Source organism: Epargyreus clarus, unplaced genomic scaffold, assembly GCF_041222505.1.
Source record: "Epargyreus clarus isolate Ecla_fem2 unplaced genomic scaffold, WU_Ecla_fem_2.2 ptg000024l, whole genome shotgun sequence".
Taxonomy (NCBI): Eukaryota; Metazoa; Arthropoda; class Insecta; order Lepidoptera; family Hesperiidae; genus Epargyreus; species Epargyreus clarus.
This window is the reverse complement of record NW_027332231.1, coordinates 7,469,144-7,493,498: the sequence shown is the minus strand read 5'-3', so window position 1 is coordinate 7,493,498 and position 24,355 is coordinate 7,469,144. Positions and strand designations below refer to the sequence as shown.

The following is a 24,355-nucleotide window of genomic DNA, read 5'->3' as shown; positions in this document are numbered from 1 at the left end:
ACTAAGTATTTTGGCGACAGAATTCCAGTTATCGACACTTCTGATAACATGAGAGAATTCGATCGGTTAATCTGCTATCATAATGGAATTGACAGCTTCAAGATTACGATCTTGCGTAATGCTGCAACTAGACTAGGTATCTACGGTATATATTCAAAGATTAACTTCTTATATGTAGGTATAGTTGTTTGTAAAATGTCGAAATTCGCTTCTGTGGGAGTGGTGATGCATATTTTTGCAAGTGGAGTTTACGTACTTTTGATGATGATGATTTTGATTTGATTCAATTATAAAATATTACAATATCAATAAAATACTTTCATAATTATGCTTCTTCCAAGTTTTTGAAACCATATTACAGATCAAAAAACATTGAATTGACGCTTATTTACGAGTACATTATTGTCATTACTGGTGCTAGGACATAAAAAGGAATTCTTAAATATTTATCTTGTTCTACTATTGGTGGCTCTTCAAGAATTAATAAAGGTTTTATATTAAATGTTACAACGTGCATATTTTCTGTGTTAACTTCTGCTGATTGTCGATTTCAGCGCAACTACAAAATTTGTTTGTCACAGAATATCGTAATTGGCCTGTTATTGAATACCAACGCTAAGATCTAAAATCATTCTTTCATTTAATTAATTACGTGTTAAAAATTTATAGCCGTGTAATACCATACGTATAAACTATGACCCGCCTTCTAATTATATAAGGGAGCTAATGAATTCTCGCCCGGGGTAGTATTTTTAGGCGGTACCCATTCTTTATTATCGCGCTTGATAACGAGACCAGTCAAGTTTTGGATCAGTGTAATTAGGTTTTAAGACAAATTGGTGTGATTAGTATCAACGAGATGAGGAAGAACGTTACACGTAAAATGTTATAAAAGGTTTGCTAGTTCCATTTTAGTAACATTTTTATTTTTTAACAAATTTATATTTTAATTGCTTTAAAATATAAATTTGTTACTTTTCTGGTTACTGGAATTCATATAACACAATAAATGAAACATAACAGAGTTATAATCATGTTTACTATCTGTAGATACCGTGCTGGATATTTACCTATGTTTTATAGATATTAAGTACACACCGTACGTAGATATTAAATGAAATGGCTCGTTGATCTAAAAAAAAATACAAAGCTAAAATATAATTAAATCAATAAAAAGGTTATTGGAAAAACAATATTGGACGCTTTACCATACTAGAAGTCTATAAACTTCTTGATATTTTCTAAAAATAGAACAGCGAACGCAATTATTCTTAAAATTAAATATCAAAAGCTTTAAAACTTATATTACTGTCTACTTTCTATGTACTACATCGTACCAGAAATCCATAAACCTCAGGAGATTCTCTAAGTAAATCACACCAGCGCACGCCTCACGTCATTCCCATGGTTGTTATTCTGCGGTTGTTATTATAAATCGACGGACTACACCGGCTATTCGATTATTATCATTAGATTTATCGATAGAGCCACACATGAATGATCTTTGTACAGTTTGTGGAGGAAAATTATTTATTAAAGTAATTGTGCTTAATGTTTTGTTCATATCAAACAATCAGACCAAAAGTTAATGCAGCAAAGTTGATGCGATAAAGTCTTTAGTATTTAGCTATATGGCTTGTTGTGGCTCAAGATTATCATGAATTTATACATTTATTTTCTGAAGGATGACTTTGTTATTATTCTTTCATAAAATAACGTAAACGAAAGACGGTAGGCTTCCATTTTCTCCCTTGTTTCCGCAATGTATCTATTTGTAAGGTGTGATAAGGCAGATTGACATTTTCGAAGCATTAAATCAGTGGCCGGGTAGCAATGTGATTAATTTTAGGCTCCTGGGGCTCCTCTTTATGGAATTGGTTACAATTGCACATGGACAATAGTGAACAATCATCTTCAGGAGGGTTGCATGCTCATTGCTCGTTTCCCACTTGTATAAGAAATAAAAAGGTACAATGTCAATCAATTGCTTTCTAATAGACATTAGTAAGCAAAAACAAATAGGCAGAAGCCGCAGAAGTCGTACCTAATGTCAATAGCACATATACTATTCATACTGCTTCCAAGGGTGTTGGAAACTTTATAACGTTATGATCCACAACTAAAATAGTATCATTACAGTCATGTCACGATAATGCGATAATCCGATTTTCAGTAAATATATTGTTAGAGCCTTCTGAGTAGGATGACTTTTATCTAAGCATCTACCTACACACTACGGTAAATAGTCCTTCAAACAGACGTTTATATTTCATGAACAACAACTTGAAAACAATGATTGATTGAGTCGGTAACAGTTGTTGATGCATATTATTACTCTTGTAGTCGGAAATACGTTTCTAGCGCGTAAGGTGTTAGATACCGCTATCTTATCGTGCTTGATGAATGAATTTTATGATATCTCTGATATTCTCGGGTCTATCTTGTAATTATACATTGCAACACGAGAATGGGAGGCGTTTACTTGTATTGACGGTAAAAATTAAATTTGATTGGAATTCGATCTGCTATTTGTTAGTTGTTATATCTCAATATTTTTATTACATATCAACAATTCTTTATTTCCCGTATTTTATTACTAAGTAAATCTTATTCATTACTTCCTTAGCATGTGAATGAAAACAAATCAAAATGCATTATTTAAGTTTAAATGTTTAAATCTGTTTTAAACTTCAATGATCTGTCACCGGTCCGTAAGTTGTACTAAGGGTTTATTTTGGTGATAATTTTTTTCTTCAATTTCAGTTATGAATAATTTCCTTCTGTTGTGCATTTGATGTTTGTTTATTAAAATTCAATTATTTCAGTTATGAATGATTCTACATAATATTTGCTTTGAAGTATGCCTATTTCGTGTTGAAATTTTTACTTTTAACTAATCCATGGTTTAAAATAAAACTTCAACAACATCTATGCAATATTGTTTTTGTAAACCTGCTTTCAATACTACATCTACATTTACTACAAGCTAGATTAACTTAGGCATTACGTAACAAATAGAATTATCATTAGGACCCTCATCGGAAAGACATTTAGGTTGTTTTTATCCAATACAGCCGTAAAGCAGGTTGCACGGTGATTCTCGACCGTGCAATTAATATGGCGTTTGCAGCGGTAGTTAATATCTTAATAAGAAAGCAATAGAGATTACAGGCTGTGCAGGGTGGGCCACGGTAATAGTCGCTTCCAATATGTGTGGTCTTGTCAGGTGGTCAATATGCTAGGGATGAGCAATGGTATCGATTTTATCTATGTGTTCTATCTATGTGTACAACTGTACAATTTGTTTAATACAAAAGCATGATGGGATAGAGATATGGGTTAGTGTCTATTTCTAAAAGTGTTTGATAACTTCTTATTGAAAAGGGCACCCATTTCAAGGGATTAAGCAGTCCGTATCAGTAATCGGTTTTTCACTTTTCCCCCAGTCTCCTAGAAGATGATGACTTCTTTAAAGGTCGACTATTCGGCGCTTCGTAGTTTGGTAACTTGCTGGTAAGCCGTACGAGCTAGACAAGTTCATAATTAATATAGTTGGTCAAGTAATCTTGGTATAATATTCACCTAGTCTTATAATACTATGCGATGTATTGCAAATTGAAATGCAAGAATTTAAAATCATAAAGCTGTATTCATAAAAAAATCTGCTGCTGAACAGTAGGTATGTATTGAAACTTTAACTTAAATTAAATAAAGTTCAATTCTTGCAGCATTTACAATGTTGAGTACATAGGTACACGGGACCAAATTGTACTTTCAACGCTAATTTAATAACACGCAATAACTAATATTTTGTCTTTCCACAAAAGGGAAAAATATACGTAATACGGTGTTATCGTGACGGAACACCCTTCCCTGCCCGAAAACAATTTAGAACGTCGATAGATAATTTTTTAACTTAAGCACTAGGTTCTGTACGCCATCTGTGTAATTGTTTTCGTGATTCGTGACCCACATGTCTTGTGAGATAATTACGTGGTTGGATAAATGTGGTATTTATTCCAGGCCTATAGATTGGATCTAGATAAAAAAGCTAAAGGAAATTGCTTAAATATGGCATTGATTCATTAATAGCTGCATGTTAGTCAATATTATATTACGATAATTTACGATTTAGTTTTTTTTCGTATCAAAATATGTGTTATTTTTTAACCACTAATCAGATCTAATAGCCGAACTCTTTGTTATTACAGGGACGCTAGATTAATATAAATAAAATAGTTAATGGTGCATTGGCCATCTGTATGAGAGTAATTGCATATAGATGAGCTATAGCCAACAAAATACTTTTCGTATTGTTAAGGTGTGCATTGTGTTGTAGAAATAACTGTTGAAGTTGTTTGTGAAAATTATTGACCAAAGTTCCCTTGTCGATGGCAAAAAGTACTTGGTTAGGCTTACCGATGGCCGCAGGCCGATATATTACCTTAGGTAGGAAAAGTGAACAAGAAAAACCCTCGATAATATTTAGACTTCATTTTCTTCTGCAACAACACCATCAAAGGTTCAAAGTAAAACAAAAACCCTATTATCTTATTTATTTTCCCGTTTTCAATTTCAGGACGAATCCATTCATTTTCCTTGTATTATTGCACTTATCTCTGCACTTCCTTGATCATCTTCCGTCATTTTGCACGTCCGAAGCGTCCCGTATCGAATGAGTAAGTGGCCTATGGAATCCCTAGGGAACATAACGATTGTTGACGAGGACTGTTCATAGATTGCTCGCTATAAATCATGCACCTTTGAAAGTAATTGCGGCAGAAAATGGAGATTCAATAAATTGTGATGGATGTCCGTAATAGATTTAGAAGAATGCGCTTTTGTTTTGAGAATTTGAAGTATTGTCCTGTAATAAGCGTGGCGAAATCAAATATACAAATAAATACGTCAATTGCAGTGTATCCAGAAAATTCATGGAGGTATGCGGGAACAAAGGATTTACTGTGATTGGAAATTGCAAGCTGTTAGGCTGAAAAGTTCAAAACAATAAATCGATTTACTTATTTTTTCATTGTGTAAAAAATACATACAGCAGATTACAGAACCTCCTCTATTACAAAAAAGGTTAAAAAATAAAAAAAGTAGAAGAAAAGGCATCCGGCGTTTCATATATGTAGATTCATACGAAAATATGTTTTTTTTAAAGTAAATAACTACTAAGTGTTTTTACGGAAAATGTTTACGTAAAAATAATTCCATTGTGATATTAATCCAGGAGGTAACTCTACAGACAGTAAAGTTTATTATGCATATACCTATGTCATCGATAGTGTAAAATAACTATAACTTAGTTATTATACCTGTGTTTAGTTTAGTTTTTTTTCGATTGGAAGCCTATGACAGTTTACAATTAATATAAGTTAAATATAAATAGTTTTTCAACCATTTATTAGTCATGGAAAAATCTTTTCCATGAGCACCAACAATTAAATAACTTACAATTCAAGCGAGACCAGTGCAACATAAATCGGAAACAAGTATGATTACTTACGATAAAACGACGTTGAGTGCGGCGCTATCGTATAATTACTATAACTTTTACTCGCATTTTTACTTTCCAAGCAATAAGCTGAAAGTACCCAGCCCTTCAAAGCTCGCCGCGTCAGTCTATGCGCAGACGCAACGCACGTCAGAGGAAAATCCGGTGCAACTACGACATGTGGACTCTCGAGTTTATGATGTCCTAGTACTTTCGTTTTGGTGTTTATGTTAATTTTGTATTATAAATTGGTAGAAGAGAGTGTTTTGGCAAATCTGCTGTATTCTAGGTAAGTGCCTAATAAAATATTTTTAAAAGTCTGTTCTAGTATTATTCACAATTTTTTTATAAGTGGACGTCAATGTAATTTACTTTATTTTTATTTAAATAAGTAGTTTAATTTTATATGAAGTTTCAAAGAAGTTAATAAATTTATAATGGAAGTTATAAATTTTCATTTTAAGTTAATTATAAATTTAATTTGAAGGACTACTATTTGTATTTGATAAAATACAATTTGAATACATTTTTTTATGGAAATGGGCCTATTTTTCTGTTAGCCAAATTGCTTACAATTACAATTTTTAACTCTTATTACATCAAAAAAGCGTGATAAATATAATTTATAAACAAAACGGAAGTGTTGAGTCAAAATAAACAAATAATTGTAAGTTCGGACATATGTTAAAGAGCTAGGCATGCTGTCATGCGATTTGCAAATGCACAGTAGCGTTTGCAAAAAAAATTTTGACCGGCACGCAAAACTATCCGTAGCAGAGTATACCAAAGGTATACTTAACAATTTCTTAACATTAGTAAGAATGTTAAGATTATAATAAATTACAGAATATTAGTAAATGCTAAAAATAAAGGTAATGTTTTATAATTTATAATTTTTACTTATAACTATAAAATGAAACGTTTTTTTTCAGAAATAGTTCATACATTAGTTCTTATTTTTTGTTATAGCTTTTAATTTATATACGAACATAATATGCATAAATCTATATATATCGCTACAAAGTATTTTTTTACACAATAACCTGTCCAACATTGTACAAAAAAATATTTTAACAAAACTATCAGTCAACTTCAAAGTAACTACAAATTATAAAACATTCAAACCACAATGTTAATTGAATATATTGTTTATGTAACATTCCCATCAAAATCGGTTCAGTGGTGCCCAAAATTTCATACAAACTGATATTTTTCTGCTTTACCTAAAGTTGACTGGTAGATAATGCTTTTAGCATTAAGTTCATTTTTTGTACCAATTTTTATGGTATAATAAAGTTTTAAATAAATAAAGGTAAACTTACAGAAAATTAAAAGAAATAAATTAAACTATAAATATAAAACAACTTATTTACAAAATTTACATATATACAAAAATGAAAAACAAAAATATAAAAACAAAAACACTACCATAAAAAATTGTCACCATCACTAAATAAAGGTTAAATAAATTGAAGGTGGTAGAACCCCTTGTGGTTTGACACCTATTTCTGCCTCATAACAGCAGCGTTAAGCGCCGCTGTGTTTTGGTTTGAAGGGTGTGGTAAGGGAGGCATACTTTTCCGAGGTGTTCCAACTTAGTCCTCAGAGGCGGCGTATATGTGACCGACCTCAGGTGGGAATATCTAATCCTATCTGGGGTTGATTTCAGATGTCCATGGGCGGCAGTGACCACTTACCATCAGGTGGATTGCATGTTCGTCTGCTATTCCTATATTATAAAAAAAAATATTCTGCCGGCATATTTAATATGCTGTCGGTACCTTGTCGATGTCGGCCGATCTCGGTGCTCTGTTTGCATTATACGGCGCGTGCATGATAACAGGTTATTCAGCCGAACACCGCGCATATTGTAGTAGGGATAAGCGGAAAGGTGTTGAAAATATTATTAGAGTTACTTGTAGCTCGAATTAAACATTTACGGCAGTTCACATAAGCGTGGTAGCTTAGTTGTATGAATATCGCTCTCATATTCAGCGAATGGGATTTAAACGTCAGGATCTCTAATTTTTCAAACTTATGACCGTATTAGTAATTATTTATCACATGCTTTAACAGTGAAATAATAATATTACAAGGAAACTCATGGGCTTTCTTTAAAAAGTTCTCTACGGTGTGTGAAGTCTGTCAATCTGCACTTAGCTAGAATTATGTACTACTACTAGGAATACTATTTTAACTTTCCTTAATTTTAACTTTCGTTAAAAATAATGAATTCCCAACAAACAAATTTTATTTATGGATTATTGTCTTTCAAGTATTTTATTTTTATGCACTTCTCATTTAAAAATGTGCATAAGAAAAGCTAGCATAAAGATAGAAACATGAACAAGCACATTCACAAAGGGTGTGGACAGTTTGTTTCTTGGCCAGTCGCGTATCGCTAACCACATCGCGTACCTACTGCTGCCGGCAGTCCAGTATTGATCCGATCTGCATTGCTGTAAACTGTTCGTAATTTGAAGGATATCAGTGCATGCATGCGTGCGAGTGTGCATGCGTATGTGCATGTGAGCATGTTTAAGGATGTTTACACACGGGTGCACTTGCGTAAGTGCGTAGATGAGAGCTAGCCACGGATGTTCCGGAGCGGTACACACTGAGTGACGATACACACGCTAGAATGTTTATTTGCTATTTCTTTTACAGAAAAAGCCTGTTGTATTATATTTCAATGCGATACAACCACCAAGGTGCGATTCTGATGATACAATAACCACATTTAATTCTACTTGATATAAGCAATGTCAAGTGCTGCTGTGCTCTTGTGTGGTGGCGATGCTAGGGAGAGACACTTTTATATTGTAAACTAGTGGTGCCCGCGGCTTCGCCCGCATTTTAATGAAATAATATGATATACATTAAACGGAAAATTTGTACCTGCATTGGAATGACAGTGGTGCCATCTATCGAAAATTGGTCTTACCAACTCCCAAACCCTCGTGGGCTCTTGGACAACAACTTTGCTAAAGATTATCACTTGATCAAATGCATAGTTTCCGATTCTTTAACTACTTACGAATTAAAAATTAGTTAAAAAATCCTTTTCCCACGGACTAAATTGTGAATCTAAACCATTCTCAAGTCCCCTTGAATACACACAACAAATTTCATCAAAATCAGTCCAGTCGTTTAGGAGGAGTTCAGTGACATACACACGCACATAAGAAATATATATACAAATACAAAGGTCGAACTTAGACTTAGTTCAAAAATAACACAGAACCCGCAATAGAACATACAAAACGACATACAAACAATTATATTTAAGGAAATTAAACAAATCAATCGGTTTAAACATAAACTTGCCTATCTATACCAGTAATCTGTTTTTATTCGGTGCACAAAAAGACAGTTGTTTGCAGCGCAATCCAATACCGCGGCAAGTGACCGCGCGGCGCCATTAGACGCGGTGTCGGGTTCGCTTCCCGCTTCGTCTGACTACCCTATTGCGATTAGTTCCTATCGATAATCTAAAGTAATAAATGAAGTTGAAGTTTTAGTTGTAAGGTCGAAATAACAGCTTTTTACTATATGCATGTGAAACTATATAAAGGTAGTTCTAACAAAAAAAAATTGTCTGTCTGTTCGTATGTTTGTCTGACTTTTCTTGTCTTTGTCTGCTTTATCTTTTTCTGCTGATGTCCGAAACGGCAAGACCGATTTCGATAGGACTTTCATTGGCACTAAAGGTGATATTTGATTTTAGAAAATAATTAGGATTCCGCAAAATAATTTCCACGGTGTTTACAATTTAAACGCGACTGAAACCGGCATAGGGCATAGCTCGTGAAAAATAAATAAAAATAAATATATGATAAGAATAGTCTTATAAGATTTGTATTTTTTACGAATTTCGAGGAGCAATTTTTTTGATTGAAGATTTTCCTGAAATCGGCCAATGACCCGTGAAAACTAATTTGGACTGCCTTATCAAATCTCTCTCTTTGTCTTTGTCTCTGCTTAAATTTTAAATTACCTACCTTTACACCTGAACACAACAGTGCTTTCCAATCTTGTTATACGGCTAATATAAAAATGGCGTTAGTATCACACAAACCACGAAGGGTTCTACAACCTTTAACCATCTGTTTATGTCTATAAAAAACATAAAAGGTAATTCCGCATTCTTGAGTTTAGCCAACATTGTAGCATATACGTCAGTACAAATATACGAGGTGCCCACGCAATATCATCACTCATACAGTTTTATGAAAGAAATGTTTGTCGCGTCGTAAATCCTGACGAAAACCACATCGTTGGTCGTGGTAAGCACGTAGCTACGTATATTTTTAGATATTAATAGTTGTTTTTAATTATAATTTTAGATGTACTCATAGTTGCGCAAGTTATAAAATCTTTTAGAGAGTACTAGCTTCCCCGGCAAACGTTGTGTTGTGATATAAATAAAAAATGTTAAGGGTGAACAACCCTTATCGCTTAGGGGTATGTAAAATAGATGGTAGCCGATTCTCAGACCTACTGAATATGCATATAATTTGGTGAAAATCGGGAAGGCCGTTTCGGAGGAGTATGGTAACTAACATTGTGACACGAGAATTGTTATAGGAACCCTTTGAGGTGACGTTGGTACTTGGCCACACTACTCCCCTTTTTACTACGCTTCTATTATAATAATTAAATATTTCTAAGCAGTTTGTTTTTAACGTTTATAACTGTTACTAGTTAAGTATGTAAAAACATAACTTTATATTTTACTTTTTTAATATCTAGCGATTTTGTTTAATTAAGTATTTATTCGGACTTCTGAAAAAATGCTTCTAAAATCCTACAATGAAAAAATATTTTAACTGTGACATAAAAATCCTCATCTGCATTATAATATGTAAAGTACAACGAAAAATAGAAGTGATTCTATAATTTTTAATACTTACTGACACAACATATTTAAATATCCATTAAGTTGTTTGAACCATAGAGCTTGTTAAAAATAGACACCTATTGGGTTCGTACACAAAACTGCGATGCGACGTCGCATCGCAAAAATCTGCGAGCTCCCTCGACGCATCGCAAGAACTTGCGAATTGATTCGCATCGCACAGTGGTTGTTGTTGTTGGTCACCCTGAGAGACGCTACGCCGCACGATATCGCATCGCAGCAATTCGCATCGCAATTTTCTGCGTTGCGAATTCGCATCGCGTCGCATCGCAGTTTTGTGTTCGAGCCCATTAGTACGTATATAAAACTACCTTTATACATGTACTCAAAATATCACTTCTGAAATAGTCATAAATATTGTATTCTTGTTAAATTTGAGTTTGGGTGGTCCAATCAAAACTCGTTAACACGAAGGGTTCAATTTTCATTGATAATATTATATTGATTCGTTACCACAATTTAATGACAGCTCATAACAGCTAACCAGATCAAAAGTGATCAAACAACCCGATGTTTCACTCAACGATAGCCAATTACTATTTAATACAAGACCAAATTTTGTTTTTAATTATAGGATGGAGTTTAGGCTAATATAAGTGGCCAGTTTTATTTACGCGATCGTGTACCAATATTTATATGTATTTATGGATAAGCTTGAATAATATTTATCGTATGAGATTTAACAGGGTAGTCTTATAATTATTACGTTGAGAATCTAATTCAAAAGTACACTATCATTAATTTTAATTGTTAATTAAATAAATAAAAAATAAATATATTTTAATTTTTATTGTTTTATGATTATGTTAAAATAAATGACGTTTCTCTCGCCCTTGTCTCTTCTCCTTTTCCTTTCGAAGCTGTGGAAAGAGTGATGTCTAGTAGTAGGACATAAAAAGGTTGCATTACTGTTCGACTGCTGGGCACGGGACATATCTTAGAGTTATAGGGGTCTTCACACAACTTTGAGATCTTTTTTAAAGAACTCTTAAACTGTGTCACGATGTTCTCCTTTACCGATATAGCAAGTGATAATTTAATTTCTAATATTTAAGGTCATTTTGAAAAGTCAGTTGTGTATGTCTGGGAATCGAACCTCGCACCCCCTAATTGAGAGGCCGTTTCAATCACTACTCTATCACTGCTTAATGTCATAATGAAAAGTATGTTGTCAGTTCATCTTTTACCCGATATCAATTAAAAACTTTTTCTATACAACTCGTTATAACAACTCTATACATATCACAGTGATTGCGGCACCGATTGCTGTCTATCGGCCGATTAATGTTGTACACGCTGTAAAATTAAATCTATTTACATAAAGATAAACACTGACTTTGGATATAGGGACATAAACTCGATGTTTTAGCCACATTCCACGCTGTAACTGATAATTTCATTAAAGTCGATACCAAAACTGAATAACTGTGATTAGGATTACATAAAACTTAAAAATTAGTGGAGTTTTTATAGCTTGTTCGTTATCGGGTTAACTTTCTACAGGTTTGTGTGGAAAGTAACAGCTATGAAAGGATTTTAAGATGCAGATATATGTATTATTAATACGTAGGTATTCATGTTATATAATATGTAATCTATTAAATATTTCATTTCGAAACTAAATATTTATTTTCATATTATTAAAAGGATGCGGTGAATCTGATGGTGAGTGGCTACTTGCTCCTGTCGTGTCGTGATCTCTGACTTTGCAGACTTTATACGTCGTCATCTCAGAAACCCACTACTATTAACTTTGTTTTTATAGGTATAATATTAGAGTAGCAGACGAGCATGCAATCCACCTGATGATAAGCAGTTACTGCCGCCCATGGACATCTGTAATCAACCCTAGGTAGAATAATAGATAGGATTAAATTCCTACTCTATGTCGACCACAGATACGGCGCTACCCCTAGGAATTAAGCTGGAATGCCTCGACGAAGTACGTTTCCTTTACCCCACCCTTCAAACCAGAACACAGTAACGTTTAACACTGCTCTTATTGGGCAGAAATAGGTGTGGCGGTGGTGCCGCCGGAGCCGAACCACTGAGAGTTCTACCTCCTTTTAATACCAACTTAGTAACTACTATACTATATGGGGAATATACCTACTTAGTTACAATACCATAGAGGAAAACAGATCTATATTTAGCCACGGATGCGTCTCGTTTTCGCAGCACGATACTGACACAGTGTCAGTAAAGTCACGTTGGTCAACAGTAGGGATGGCATGAAGCTTAGTAACTGTAACCGAAATTATCGGATATCCGACATAAAAATGTATCCGAAGCCGTATTTCAGATAAGGGCATAGCCTAAATGAGATACCATTATACTACATTACTTTTTTTCAATTTCCTCTGATTTTTCAAAGTTATATTTAAACGGTGAAGGAAAACAACCTGAGGATCTCTATACCTGTAAAAAGTTTTCATTGTCGCTATGTGATGTCTACTAGTTCGCACTTGGCCAGCTCGGTGTACTAAGGCCTAATCCTTTTCATTCTGAGAGGAGACCCGTTCCCAGCAGTGAGACAGTAATGGGCTGTTAATTATGATTGTTTATTGGTTTTGTGTGTGTGTGTGTGTGTGTGTGTGTTTTTACAATTTATTAAAAAGGTATCCGTAGCTGAAAATATCCGAAACTATCGGATAATCCGAAATAATTCCATATCGGTAACCGTATCCGAAACTGATAGTAATTTTAATAATCCAGTTCCAATTTTTCTATCCATAACATCCCTACAGTGTTACCGGCCGGCGGCCGTCGATCACTGCACGAGACAAGTTTCTTGTCCAACGTACTCGTAGATGTACTAAATGGGCGCTGATAAAGCCTGGACACCACATGTTTTTGTATGAGCATCCTAATTGATTAATGTACAGTCGCTACTTTTTGTCCTTTCTTGTTAACGGGATAGGAATGACAGGTGAGTGATTGATATTGTTTCGTTAGTTTTTTTAAGTCGGATTACGTCTACGTTTTTTTTCTAAGATTGTAGTAGTGAATGGGTAAGCATTCCACTTGATGGGAAGTGTTCTCTGCCCACGGACACCTGTAACCTACTCCATATAGAAATGATTCTACCAGACCAGACGCCAAGTGCATTACGTTGCTACTATTTAGGATTAAAATGGTCGCTTCATATATAAGGTGGTTTGAAGATGGTAGAACCCTTTGTGGTTCGACTCCGGCGGCACCACCGCCACACCTATTTCTACCTAATAACAGCAGTGTCAGGCGCTTCTGTGTTCCGGTTTGAAGGGTGTGGTAAGGGAGACAGACTTTTCCGAGGCGTTCCAGCTTAGTCCTTAGGGGTAGCGGCGCATCTGTAGCCGACCTCTGATAGGAATATCTAATCCTATCTGGGGTTGATTACTGATGTCCATGGGCGGCAGTAGCCACTTATTATCAGGTGGACTGTATGCTCGTCTGCTACTCCTATATTATAAAAAGTAGGTCCTCTATCAGATACTTCCAAGATCTGTTATCTCTAGTAAAGTTACTTACTACGTAGGATTATTGTCAGGGACTATTACTTTAACTTCGGTACATAAGACAATACTGCATAAAATATTTAATACCAGGCCGAAAAGGGGACAAGGGATAACGCTCTTTAAAATAATACTTCTATTTGTCTCTAAATATTATTAATAATATTTTAACACATCGATCATCGTACTTATTACTTAATTTCCAACTAACTGTTCTATTAAAAAAATTAATGATAAGACACAGGTACCTACTACTTATTCTTTATAACTAATATTTATAATTTATCTAGCCGCAGTGTTTGGGAGTTTTATCATATTTTTATGTTATTTTAAAATTCTAATTAGCAACAAACTTAAATTCAACATTTAGCATGTCCTTCTTAAATAAAAAAAAATATACAAAGAGAGTTCGTTTTTCCGTCGTTAATGACTCAATCAATACCTACCTATATCGATCAAACTAAAAGTATGTAAATGATCCGAAAATTGTTCTCATGGTTTAAAATGCACAATTTTGGAAGCTCTCATTGACCACTAAGCACTCAGTTTAATGATCCCAATCATTTCCAAATAAAGAGGAAATATATGAGCCGTTTCATTACCTCTCCTATAGGAATAATGTGATTTTATTGTTGACGCTCGTTTTGAACCAAAACCTAATTTCCATGTCAGATTGCGTTTGAAATTGGAAATGACATTGTTATTGCATTTACGATGCATTTTCATTGTATGAAAATTGGTTAATGACACCCTTTACAACAACAATGATATCCTCATTGAAAAAGGATTCTTATTACGCTTTTATAATAGTAATGCATCCTTACTCTCTTTAATGCCACATAAGGTATATGTATCGGAATAATATAACGGATATTTTAGTGTTTATCATACCAACTTTATTTTTCGCTCATTCTCATGTCATAATTTTTTGTATTTTGTACGAGTAATTCTCTTTCTAGTTCGTAATTAAATCTCGAGATTTATTATTCTATATTATAGAATAAAGTTATCGCGAATTTATCTTTTATAAGTAGTTTACGATAATACATTCAACAGTTACAAGTAACACCCTTATCTCCTTAATAGAATCCAGCGCCGCACCGTATAGGAACATCTTGCAATATTCCATTAATTATATGAACATGAAGGCAACCTGGCAACTCCTACAGGATGATATTAAGGAAGTTAGAATGTCTTAGACCGTTAAGCCGCTAGATAAGTCCGGTTTTAAATTATTAGCTCAACCCGTACACTATCGTTTAAGCAATTTAAGTAATCTTTGAGAAACGTCGTAATATTTAAAATCGTGAAGTACATGGATTATTTATGGAGTATTGTGTAATGTGTATTAATGATTTATTCATGAATGTTGGCTCAAATTTTGATTTTATCGCAGGCTGTAAATTATGTCTCCAAACCACAGTCTTAATAAAATTCTAGACTGACTAAATTCATATTCATCGCTCAATTTCCTTTTTGTTTAATATTCAAAGATAGTTTAAGTCAGTGTTCCTCAAAGTGTGTACCGTGATCATTAGTTGGTGGGCCGCGGAAAAATAAGGTTATCTTATAAAATTATTTTAGTAAGTAAGTAAAATACATACACAAATCATGCGAGCGCACGAGCGAGGCGTTTTGTTTCAATAAATGTTGATTAATATTACTTAAAAACTATTTTTTTTTGTGTTGTACCTCCAAAAGCTTTAGTTTTCCTAGATGTACCTTGAATACAAAAAGTTTGCGGAACACTGGTTTAAGTTACCATGTTTGTACGGAAGTACGCAATATTAAGAAAGATTTTATGTATAATTGTTAATCCCTGGGAACCATTATGACTCCTTACTCGTGCTAGATATAAGATAGCACGCATTCTTCTTTGCACTCAGAATATTAGATACCTAATAATTTATTATGTCATGTTAAAAATCGATCCCTTTATTTATTTCTCCTACCCAAGAACCCTCTTAAGCTACAGACGACACAGATACAGACGATACAGATGAAACTACCAGGCGATAGTTTAATTAGTGTGAGGAAGTACGCAAGTACCTACGCACATTGCAATGATTTGGTACTTGCTTCTCATGCTGATTAAGGGCCCGACTAAACTATAGCCCGATAAAAGTTTTTTTTAGTCTAGTTTGCTGGGGCTATGAATAGTTTTGTGTTAACAGCCAATTTCATCTGTTTCTAAGTATATGTAAATATATATCTACCTAATAAATCTATACTAATATGATAAAGAGGAAAACTTTGTTTGTTTGTTTGATTGTAATGAATAGGCTCAAAAACTACTGGACCGATTTTAAAAATTATTTCACCATTCGAAAGCTACATTATCCACGAGTAACATAGGCTATATTTTATATGAAATACATTTCATAAATAGATTTACAAATAGATCTACAATTTAGGTGGTACAATGTTTGCCGGGTCAGCTAGTAGTCAATAAAGGTATCTATAAAATTTTCAGACATATAAAAAAAGCGCTAATTAACCTCTCTATACATTCTACTGATACCAAAACTCAAGTGCCAACAAGTTCTATAAGATCAATTGCCCAAACCCAGTTTCGCGGTTTGCAAATTGTTTCGATTCAAGGACAATAATTGGAGCAAACGATAAATAAATAGACGAGGCTAGTTGTTGAGTTGATGGGTCAACAGGCGACAACGATCGCCATGTATTGGACATAATGATATAACTATTGAACACCCGTGATTTTACAGGGTCAACGACACCCCACACATTGCAATGAACGCACAGATGGGCACATGTGTTTTGAGCGCACATATCACTGTGACGATTACTGATGTGAAAATTCTGTGTGCACAAATATGTAGTTTCGTATCAGATGGATTTTAAAATCGTATTTTTGGATTATACAGGATAAAATAAAAGACAGTTAATAAATGTTTTGTTTGAAAATTCAATTACAATGAAATCTACTCACCTTTGAAATACTAAATACCAAAAGTAATGTTGTAATAAGTGATAATACCTGCTTAATGCTACCTTATGTGGATAAGCTTTTATAAATAAATAGGTTTTTAATTTTTTGAACCCCATGTTGACTTACAAAAGTATGCGAATATTTTTTCATGACAGTAGGTAGGTTATTTATTTTATGCAAGCCCATAGTGTGCAGGGGCACATTACTATAATTGCTGGGTTGGAAGAATTGAAATCCCTTGTTTTACTCTTGTTCCATTTATTCCTTTGTTCCATAGGTCTGTTGCCAGTACTGAATGAAAATTTGAAAATCTGGCCTATTTATATCCCCGACTCAAGTACCACAACTAGAAGCAGGTCTAGGCAGGAATATAGGCCTTTTGGCCAATTACAACTATTTCCCGTTATTCTATGTCTAAACCTGTACGGACCTGTACGAACCTGTTCAAACTGTGGCCTTGAGTCGACGATTCACAATAATAATAATAATAATCTATTTAGTTTGTTTAGGAATTTACATATTTCTATTTAAACCTCTATTAAAACCTAAACTATTGCAAAACCTATTATAATTGACACCTATACCTATGCCCTATAAACTATTACGAAATATTTATTTTAATACATTTACAAAACTTAAACTATTATCTATTTTCCCTATTCTATTAAATCCTATTATATACTATTAACAATAAAACATAAGTAAAACACTATTCAAACATAATAAAAACATCAATAAATTACATTAAAAACTATCAGCTGTTTACGTAACTACGTCTTACTGCTATGATCAGCTGATCGAGTTGGAGTCAGCTGTTTAGCGTCGGCCATTGAACTATACAATATTGATCAGCTGATCGTGTGTTACGAATAATGAAGTCTTTATTTATTACAACTTATGAACTATTATTAACTATAAATTAAGTAAACAATTTCAAACTTATAATTACGTCGAATCTTGAGTCAGCTGTTCGCGTCGTCCCGCACATTTCTCCCGCCGTGCAGCTGTGTTGCATCTTCTGTCGGTGCTGGGGCGACGTCTTCTATAGGCAGCACTACCAGCTTCCTCACTGGCCGGCGTAGAACTCCTCCCTTGGTTGCCACGTCGACTGTTCTTACTATGTTGTCTGGACCCGGAAATGTTGCGATGACCCGACCTCGAACCCATATGTTCCTAGGTAGGTTACTATCCAATATTTGTACTAAGTCGCCGATCTTCACTGTTGCCCCTCTTCCGTGGGGCTCCCGCCGGTGTTGAAGCTCAGGAAGGTACTCTCGAAGCCATCTTGTCCAGAATATGTCGGTTAATCTCTGCGCGGCACGCCAGCTGTTTTTGCATATGGTGTCGCGGTCGTTGAACTCTCCCGGGGTCGATACTCTTCCGTTCCCGCCGAGTAGGAAATGGTTCGGTGTAAGCGCTTCTGGGTCCTCGGCGCTCACTGACACGTGGGTGAGAGGTCGGCTGTTCACTGTATATTCCACCTCTGCCATGAGCGTCGTGAGGACTTCTTCTGCTGGATGTCGTTCGTGAAGCGTTGCTTGCAGTGCAGTTTTCACGGAGCGCACGAGCCTTTCCCACGCGCCTCCCATGAAGGGCGCGCCAGGTGGGATGAATCGCCACGAGATGATCTTCTTAGCAGCCTCCTCCGCTGTGGCTGCGTCGATCGCCTGCCGTAGTTCCTTGTCAGCGCCCCTCAGGTTGGTGCCGTTGTCCGACCATATTTGCGCCGGACGTCCACGGCGCGCCATCATCCGCCGGAGCGCCATCACCGCAGAGTCGGTGGTGAGCGATGCTGTAACTTCAAGATGAATAGCACGTGTGGTTAGACAGGTGAAGATAGCTACATACCTCTTCTGATTGGTACGCCCGACTGTTACTGTAAGCGGCCCGAAGTAGTCGACTCCTGTGTATGTGAAAGGTCGCTTGTGATGTGCCAAGCGACACGATGGTAGGTCTCCGGTTCTCGGGTACGGCGGTGCTTGAGTCTTCATTCGGCATCTGAGACATTGTCTTATTATAGTGCGCGTCACCGGACGTAACCGTAGAACCCAATACCTTTGTCGACACTCGTTTACCGTGGCCTCGACTCCGCTGTGGTGCATCTGTCTATGGATGCTGTGTATCCATAGTTTGACTGTAGGATGGTCACCGTCCAGCACCATGGGGTTCTTGACCTCATTTGTGACGGCTTCTATTGCTTCGATGCGGCTTCGGAGTCTCAGGGCACCATTTTCATACTTGACACTTAATCGATGTAATCGGCTATCTCTGTCTATAGGCTTCTGACGTTTCATGTTATCTATATCAACCTGAAATGAACTTTCTTGCGACGAACGCATTAATAACTCTTCTGCTTCTCGGAGGAGTTCTGCGGGCACGGAGATATAACACTTGGCTTGTTCTATTTTTCTATGCTTTACCTGTGGAGCCACCGGTGTCTTCTTTTGACGTCGCCAGTCGGGGTCCGCTTGAGCGTTTCGTCTAGTCCTCTTGTAATTGACCCGCTGTTTAGACGTCCTGCAAAGCTGTATAAACTGTAAAACCCTTGCTGTAGTGAAACGTAATCTATCCCAATTTGAAAATCTAGACACCTCCGGTAGACCTTCAGCCAGCTTCAGACCTCGTTCTGTTACTATGTTGTGTGTTCTTTCTTCACCTGTAGGTTCTGATGGATACGACGCAGAATTTTCTATTGGCCAGGTGCTCGAGTCCTCGTGTAGGAAGTCCGGTCCCCTATACCACCTGTGGTTCTTATTGAACCCTATTGGGACATTTCTTGTGGCATCGTCCGCCACGTTGGACTTCGTTGGCACCCAGCGCCACTCACTTACCTTTGTACCTTCTTCTATAGCCGCTATGCGATGTGCCACATACGACTTGTAAGAGCGCGAACCAGCCTTGATCCATGAGAGTACTGTGCGGCTGTCCGTCCAGAACGTTCTTGAGTCCGGCTTTCGTTGATGTTCTTTAACGACGGCGTCGGCGAGTCGAGTTCCCATCACTGCAGCTTGTAACTCCAACCTAGGTATAGATGTTAACTTTAAAGGTGCCACCTTGGCCTTGGACATAATTAGTGATATGCTGACGTCGCCGTTGGGTGCCGTTGCTCTCCAATACAGTACCGCTGCGTAGGCTGACTCGCTGGCGTCGGTGAACACGTGGAGCTGAAGGGATGTAGCGTCGCTGTACTGTAGGTATCTTCTTGGTATTGCTATATTTGAGAGGCTTCTCAAATGTACCATCCAGTCGCGCCACTGTTCCGCTATGTGATCTTCTATTTTCTCGTCCCACGATGTCCCACGCCGCCAGAGTTCCTGTAAAATCTGCTTAGCTCTTATAGTAACTGGTGAAGCAAAGCCTAACGGATCAAAAAGCGACATAACTATACGTAGGGCTTCTCTCTTCGTCGGTGTTTTCCCATCTATAAGTTCACGAGGCACACGCGTTAAATTGAGGTTGAAGGTAAGTTCGTCTGTATCCGGTCTCCATACGATTCCTAACACACGTTCCAGCTGCTCTCCCGCCTTATAGAGTTCTATGTCCTGTGACGACTCCTGTTCCCCTAGTGCTCGTAGTAGCGCGGGCGTGTTGGACTTCCATTGTTTCAACTCGAAGCAAGCTCTTCTGTGTATGTCACGCACGCTTGAAGTGATGCGTATGGCTTCTTCGAGGCTTCTAAAGCTGTCCAGGTAGTCGTCGACGTAATGCTTCTCTATAATGGCGGAGGCTGCTTCTGGCTCGGTCTCTTCATACTTCTTAGCGTTCAAGTTCTTGACGAATATTGCTGTTGACGGCGAACTTGAAGCTCCGAAGATGAGTGATGTCATTCTATACTCCTCAGGTGGTTGATCGTCACGACGGTTCCCTCGCCACAGGTACCTAAGAGCGTCTCTGTCTTCTGTTCTCAACTTCACTTGCATGAACATTTCCTTAATGTCAGCTGTTACTGCAACCATATGCTGTCGGAACTTCATCACGACCCCTGGAAGTGATTGCAGTAGATCTGGACCTTTCAACAGCAAGTCGTTGAGTGCGACACCCTTAGTCTTCGCTGCGGCGTCGTGTACCACTCGGAGTTTATCTGGCTTCATTGGGTTCACTACCGCGAAGTGCGGTAAATACCAAGTTCTATTGGGAGTCTTCGTCCTCGGTGCAGGCTCGGCGTATCCTTTCTTGATAAGCGCGTCCATCTGTTCTGTATACTTCTGTTTTAATTGAGAATTACGGTCAAGCTTCTTTTCTATGTGCATAAGACGTGTCAACGAGTTGTCGTAGTTGTTAGGCAAGTCGACCTCTTCTCTTTTCCATAGTAGAGCGGTTTCGTATCTTCCTTCTTCTGTTTGGGTTGTATTTTTCTGTAAGATACGTAGGGCTTGCTCTTCAGGGTCCGACTGTGGCTTCTTAGGGTTGATGCATAGCGAGTCCATTGCGAAGTAATGCTTCATGAGATCTTCAAGCTTATCTTCCTGCGGCGCTTCTGTAATGTGTGACACGAAGTTAGCGGTACGTCCAATAATTCGGTTGTGGCTTCCGTGAAGTACCCACCCAAGTGGCGTGAGAGACGCTACCGGTTGGTTCTTCTTTCCCCTTCTCACTCTTGATGCTAGAAGGAGATGCCAGTTGTCTTGACCGATGAGTATGGTAGGCTTCGCGTCTTCATAGGAAAGTACGTCGCTAAGATCTCTTAAATGTTCACATTCTTCTATCTGTTGTCTTGCTATTTCCTGCGGCGACACGTGCAGGTTCTTGATAGTTCTCGCTTGAATGCTTGCTGTGTGATTGTTCAACCCGTTGAGTGTGATGCTAACTCTTCTTGACTTCGTTTCAGCTGTTTTCAACTCGTTGATTGCTTCTATACGTAATGGGTCGATGGGTCCCTTTGCCCCTATTTCGTAGGCAAGGCTGTCGTCTATCAACGTAACTGTAGATCCATCGTCCAATAACGCGTAAGTGTTGACCGTATTCTTGGGACCTGTTGCCTGCACCGGGATTATCTTCAAATAAGTTTGCTTCTTTGTAGGTCTGGCTGTAGTCCACGCGGAGTTGATGACCTCTGTTGACTTTTCTTCTGTTTCTGCCTTTTCTGTTCTGTTGAAGTGTAGTAACCTGTTATGAAAATACTTACAACTATTAATACCACACGGCTTCGTTCGGCAGTTGTGAGTCTTGTTTCTGAAGCGTAGACACCGAAAGCATAGTCGTTTCTTCTTTGCTATATCCCATCTTGTGCTTTCGTTTGCTTCTTTAAACTGTTTGCAGTCCGTCGCGATGTGACCTGTTTCTTCACATACGGGGCATTTCTGTATAACTGTAGACTGCTTTTCTAATACTGTATGTGTCTTCTGAGGACGTCTATTACTATACATCGGCGGTGCCATCTGTTCGGGGAGTGCATAGGGTCCGCACAGCTCAGCTTCTCTCTTCATAAATTTTTCAAACTTCAATAAGTCAGGCTCTTCTTTCGGTTGTGTTGCAGCAAAGTCGTAATATCTGTAACGTAAAGTAGGAGTAAGCTTGTCCACCATTACCTTAGATACCTCCGGATTGTAGAGATAGTAGACGCATTTCAATGCCCGAAGTGTAGACACGGCGTTTGTAACCTTAGTAGAGAACACGCAAATATCCCTAGGCGACTCGCAGAGGCGCGGCAGTGTTCTCAATGTGTCTATTTCGGCCATTGCTATCATCTCCGATCTACCGAATCTCATTTCCAAGGTCTTCATAACATCGGATGGGTGCGCGTTGGTGATCAATAAGCTTTCAACTGCTTCCTTAGCTCTTCCTATTAGATGTCTTCTTAACCTATTAATATTTTCTACTATTGAAAAAGACTCTTCTGTTTCCATATATGCTGCTCTAAAAGGTAGCCAGTCCTGATAATTACCGTTAAAAGTCGGTAATTCAACAAACTTTGAGGACCGCTGGCTAGCTTTGATGGCCTGTGTTATCGCTGACGTAAGTTGAGAGAAGTCTGGCTGCGCGTGGACTCCCGCCGGTGCTTGAGCTCCCGCCGTTGTATGTACTCGCGGATCTGGTTGGGTATGGTGCGCTGTACTATTATTCTGTTGAACCGGCCTTGTCTCTTCCGTGATGGCTTCTATTTCGCGGAGAGGTAGGTGCGGCTCGTCGGCTATGGCTAGCCTCGGTTGCGCTTGCTGTTCCAACCAGTCGTCGACCCTGGTGTCGGCTTCTGTTTTTGAGTACTCGGAGACGTCGTCATCGTCGTCTTCTGCTTCTATAACGGCGAGGCGTGCTGTTGCAAGTTCCACTTGCAGACGTATCAGTTCTTCTTTGGCCTTGGCCACCTTGTAAGCCTTTGACCTTGAACGCGTGGATCCGGCGCGTCGACTCGGAGCGCGCGAACCATGCTGACTATGTGCTTCTGAAGGCTTCTGTATTACTGTCGGTGAATCAGTACTGGCGGTGAGCTCGACGGAATTCTTGAAAATGGTCGCAGCCGGCCTGGCCATCGTGGTGCCAGTGGCCACTGACGCTACTGTACCCTTCGTCGTGACGGATGTGTCTGTAGCGGAGGTTCCCCCAGTAGTGTCGGTCGCGGTGGTTCCCGTGGCCGACGTTTCTGTTGTGGTGCCCGTAGCGGAGGTCCCAGTGGTCGCGTCAGACGAGGAGGGCTTCGTTTCCGTCGAGTCTCGGCGCTCTTTTCCCACGGAGCGTGTGATCGGCATTCTTCTTGCTAATACACAAAAATGACAATTGGAACGATAATATTACTTACTATTCTTCAATTTCTTCAATATTCGGCTTTCGAAGGACCATTAAATGTGCAGGGGCACATTACTATAATTGCTGGGTTGGAAGAATTGAAATCCCTTGTTTTACTCTTGTTCCATTTATTCCTTTGTTCCATAGGTCTGTTGCCAGTACTGAATGAAAATTTGAAAATCTGGCCTATTTATATCCCCGACTCAAGTACCACAACTAGAAGCAGGTCTAGGCAGGAATATAGGCCTTTTGGCCAATTACAACTATTTCCCGTTATTCTATGTCTAAACCTGTACGGACCTGTACGAACCTGTTCAAACTGTGGCCTTGAGTCGACGATTCACAATAATAATAATAATAATCTATTTAGTTTGTTTAGGAATTTACATATTTCTATTTAAACCTCTATTAAAACCTAAACTATTGCAAAACCTATTATAATTGACACCTATACCTATGCCCTATAAACTATTACGAAATATTTATTTTAATACATTTACAAAACTTAAACTATTATCTATTTTCCCTATTCTATTAAATCCTATTATATACTATTAACAATAAAACATAAGTAAAACACTATTCAAACATAATAAAAACATCAATAAATTACATTAAAAACTATCAGCTGTTTACGTAACTACGTCTTACTGCTATGATCAGCTGATCGAGTTGGAGTCAGCTGTTTAGCGTCGGCCATTGAACTATACAATATTGATCAGCTGATCGTGTGTTACGAATAATGAAGTCTTTATTTATTACAACTT

The 24,355-nt window shown here is 37.5% G+C and overlaps 2 protein-coding genes across 3 annotated transcripts in view; one reads left to right on the top strand and one right to left on the bottom strand.

Annotated features, from left to right (window-relative positions):
- The first annotated feature begins 5,634 nt into the window (after positions 1 to 5,634).
- LOC140752588 (thrombospondin type-1 domain-containing protein 4) overlaps positions 5,635 to 24,355 on the top strand; it is a 122,972-nt gene continuing 104,251 nt past the window's right edge. For both annotated transcript variants that reach the window (XM_073086931.1, XM_073086929.1), the window contains exon 1: positions 5,635 to 5,789. The gene's annotated coding sequence lies outside the window, so the exon portion shown is untranslated. The remainder of the gene's footprint in view (positions 5,790 to 24,355) is intronic.
- Positions 17,075 to 23,551, bottom strand: LOC140752550 (uncharacterized). The gene has a single exon (XM_073086887.1). The coding sequence runs from the start codon at positions 23,549 to 23,551 to the stop codon at positions 17,828 to 17,830; it is 5,724 nt and encodes a 1,907-aa protein (XP_072942988.1). The 3' UTR covers positions 17,075 to 17,827.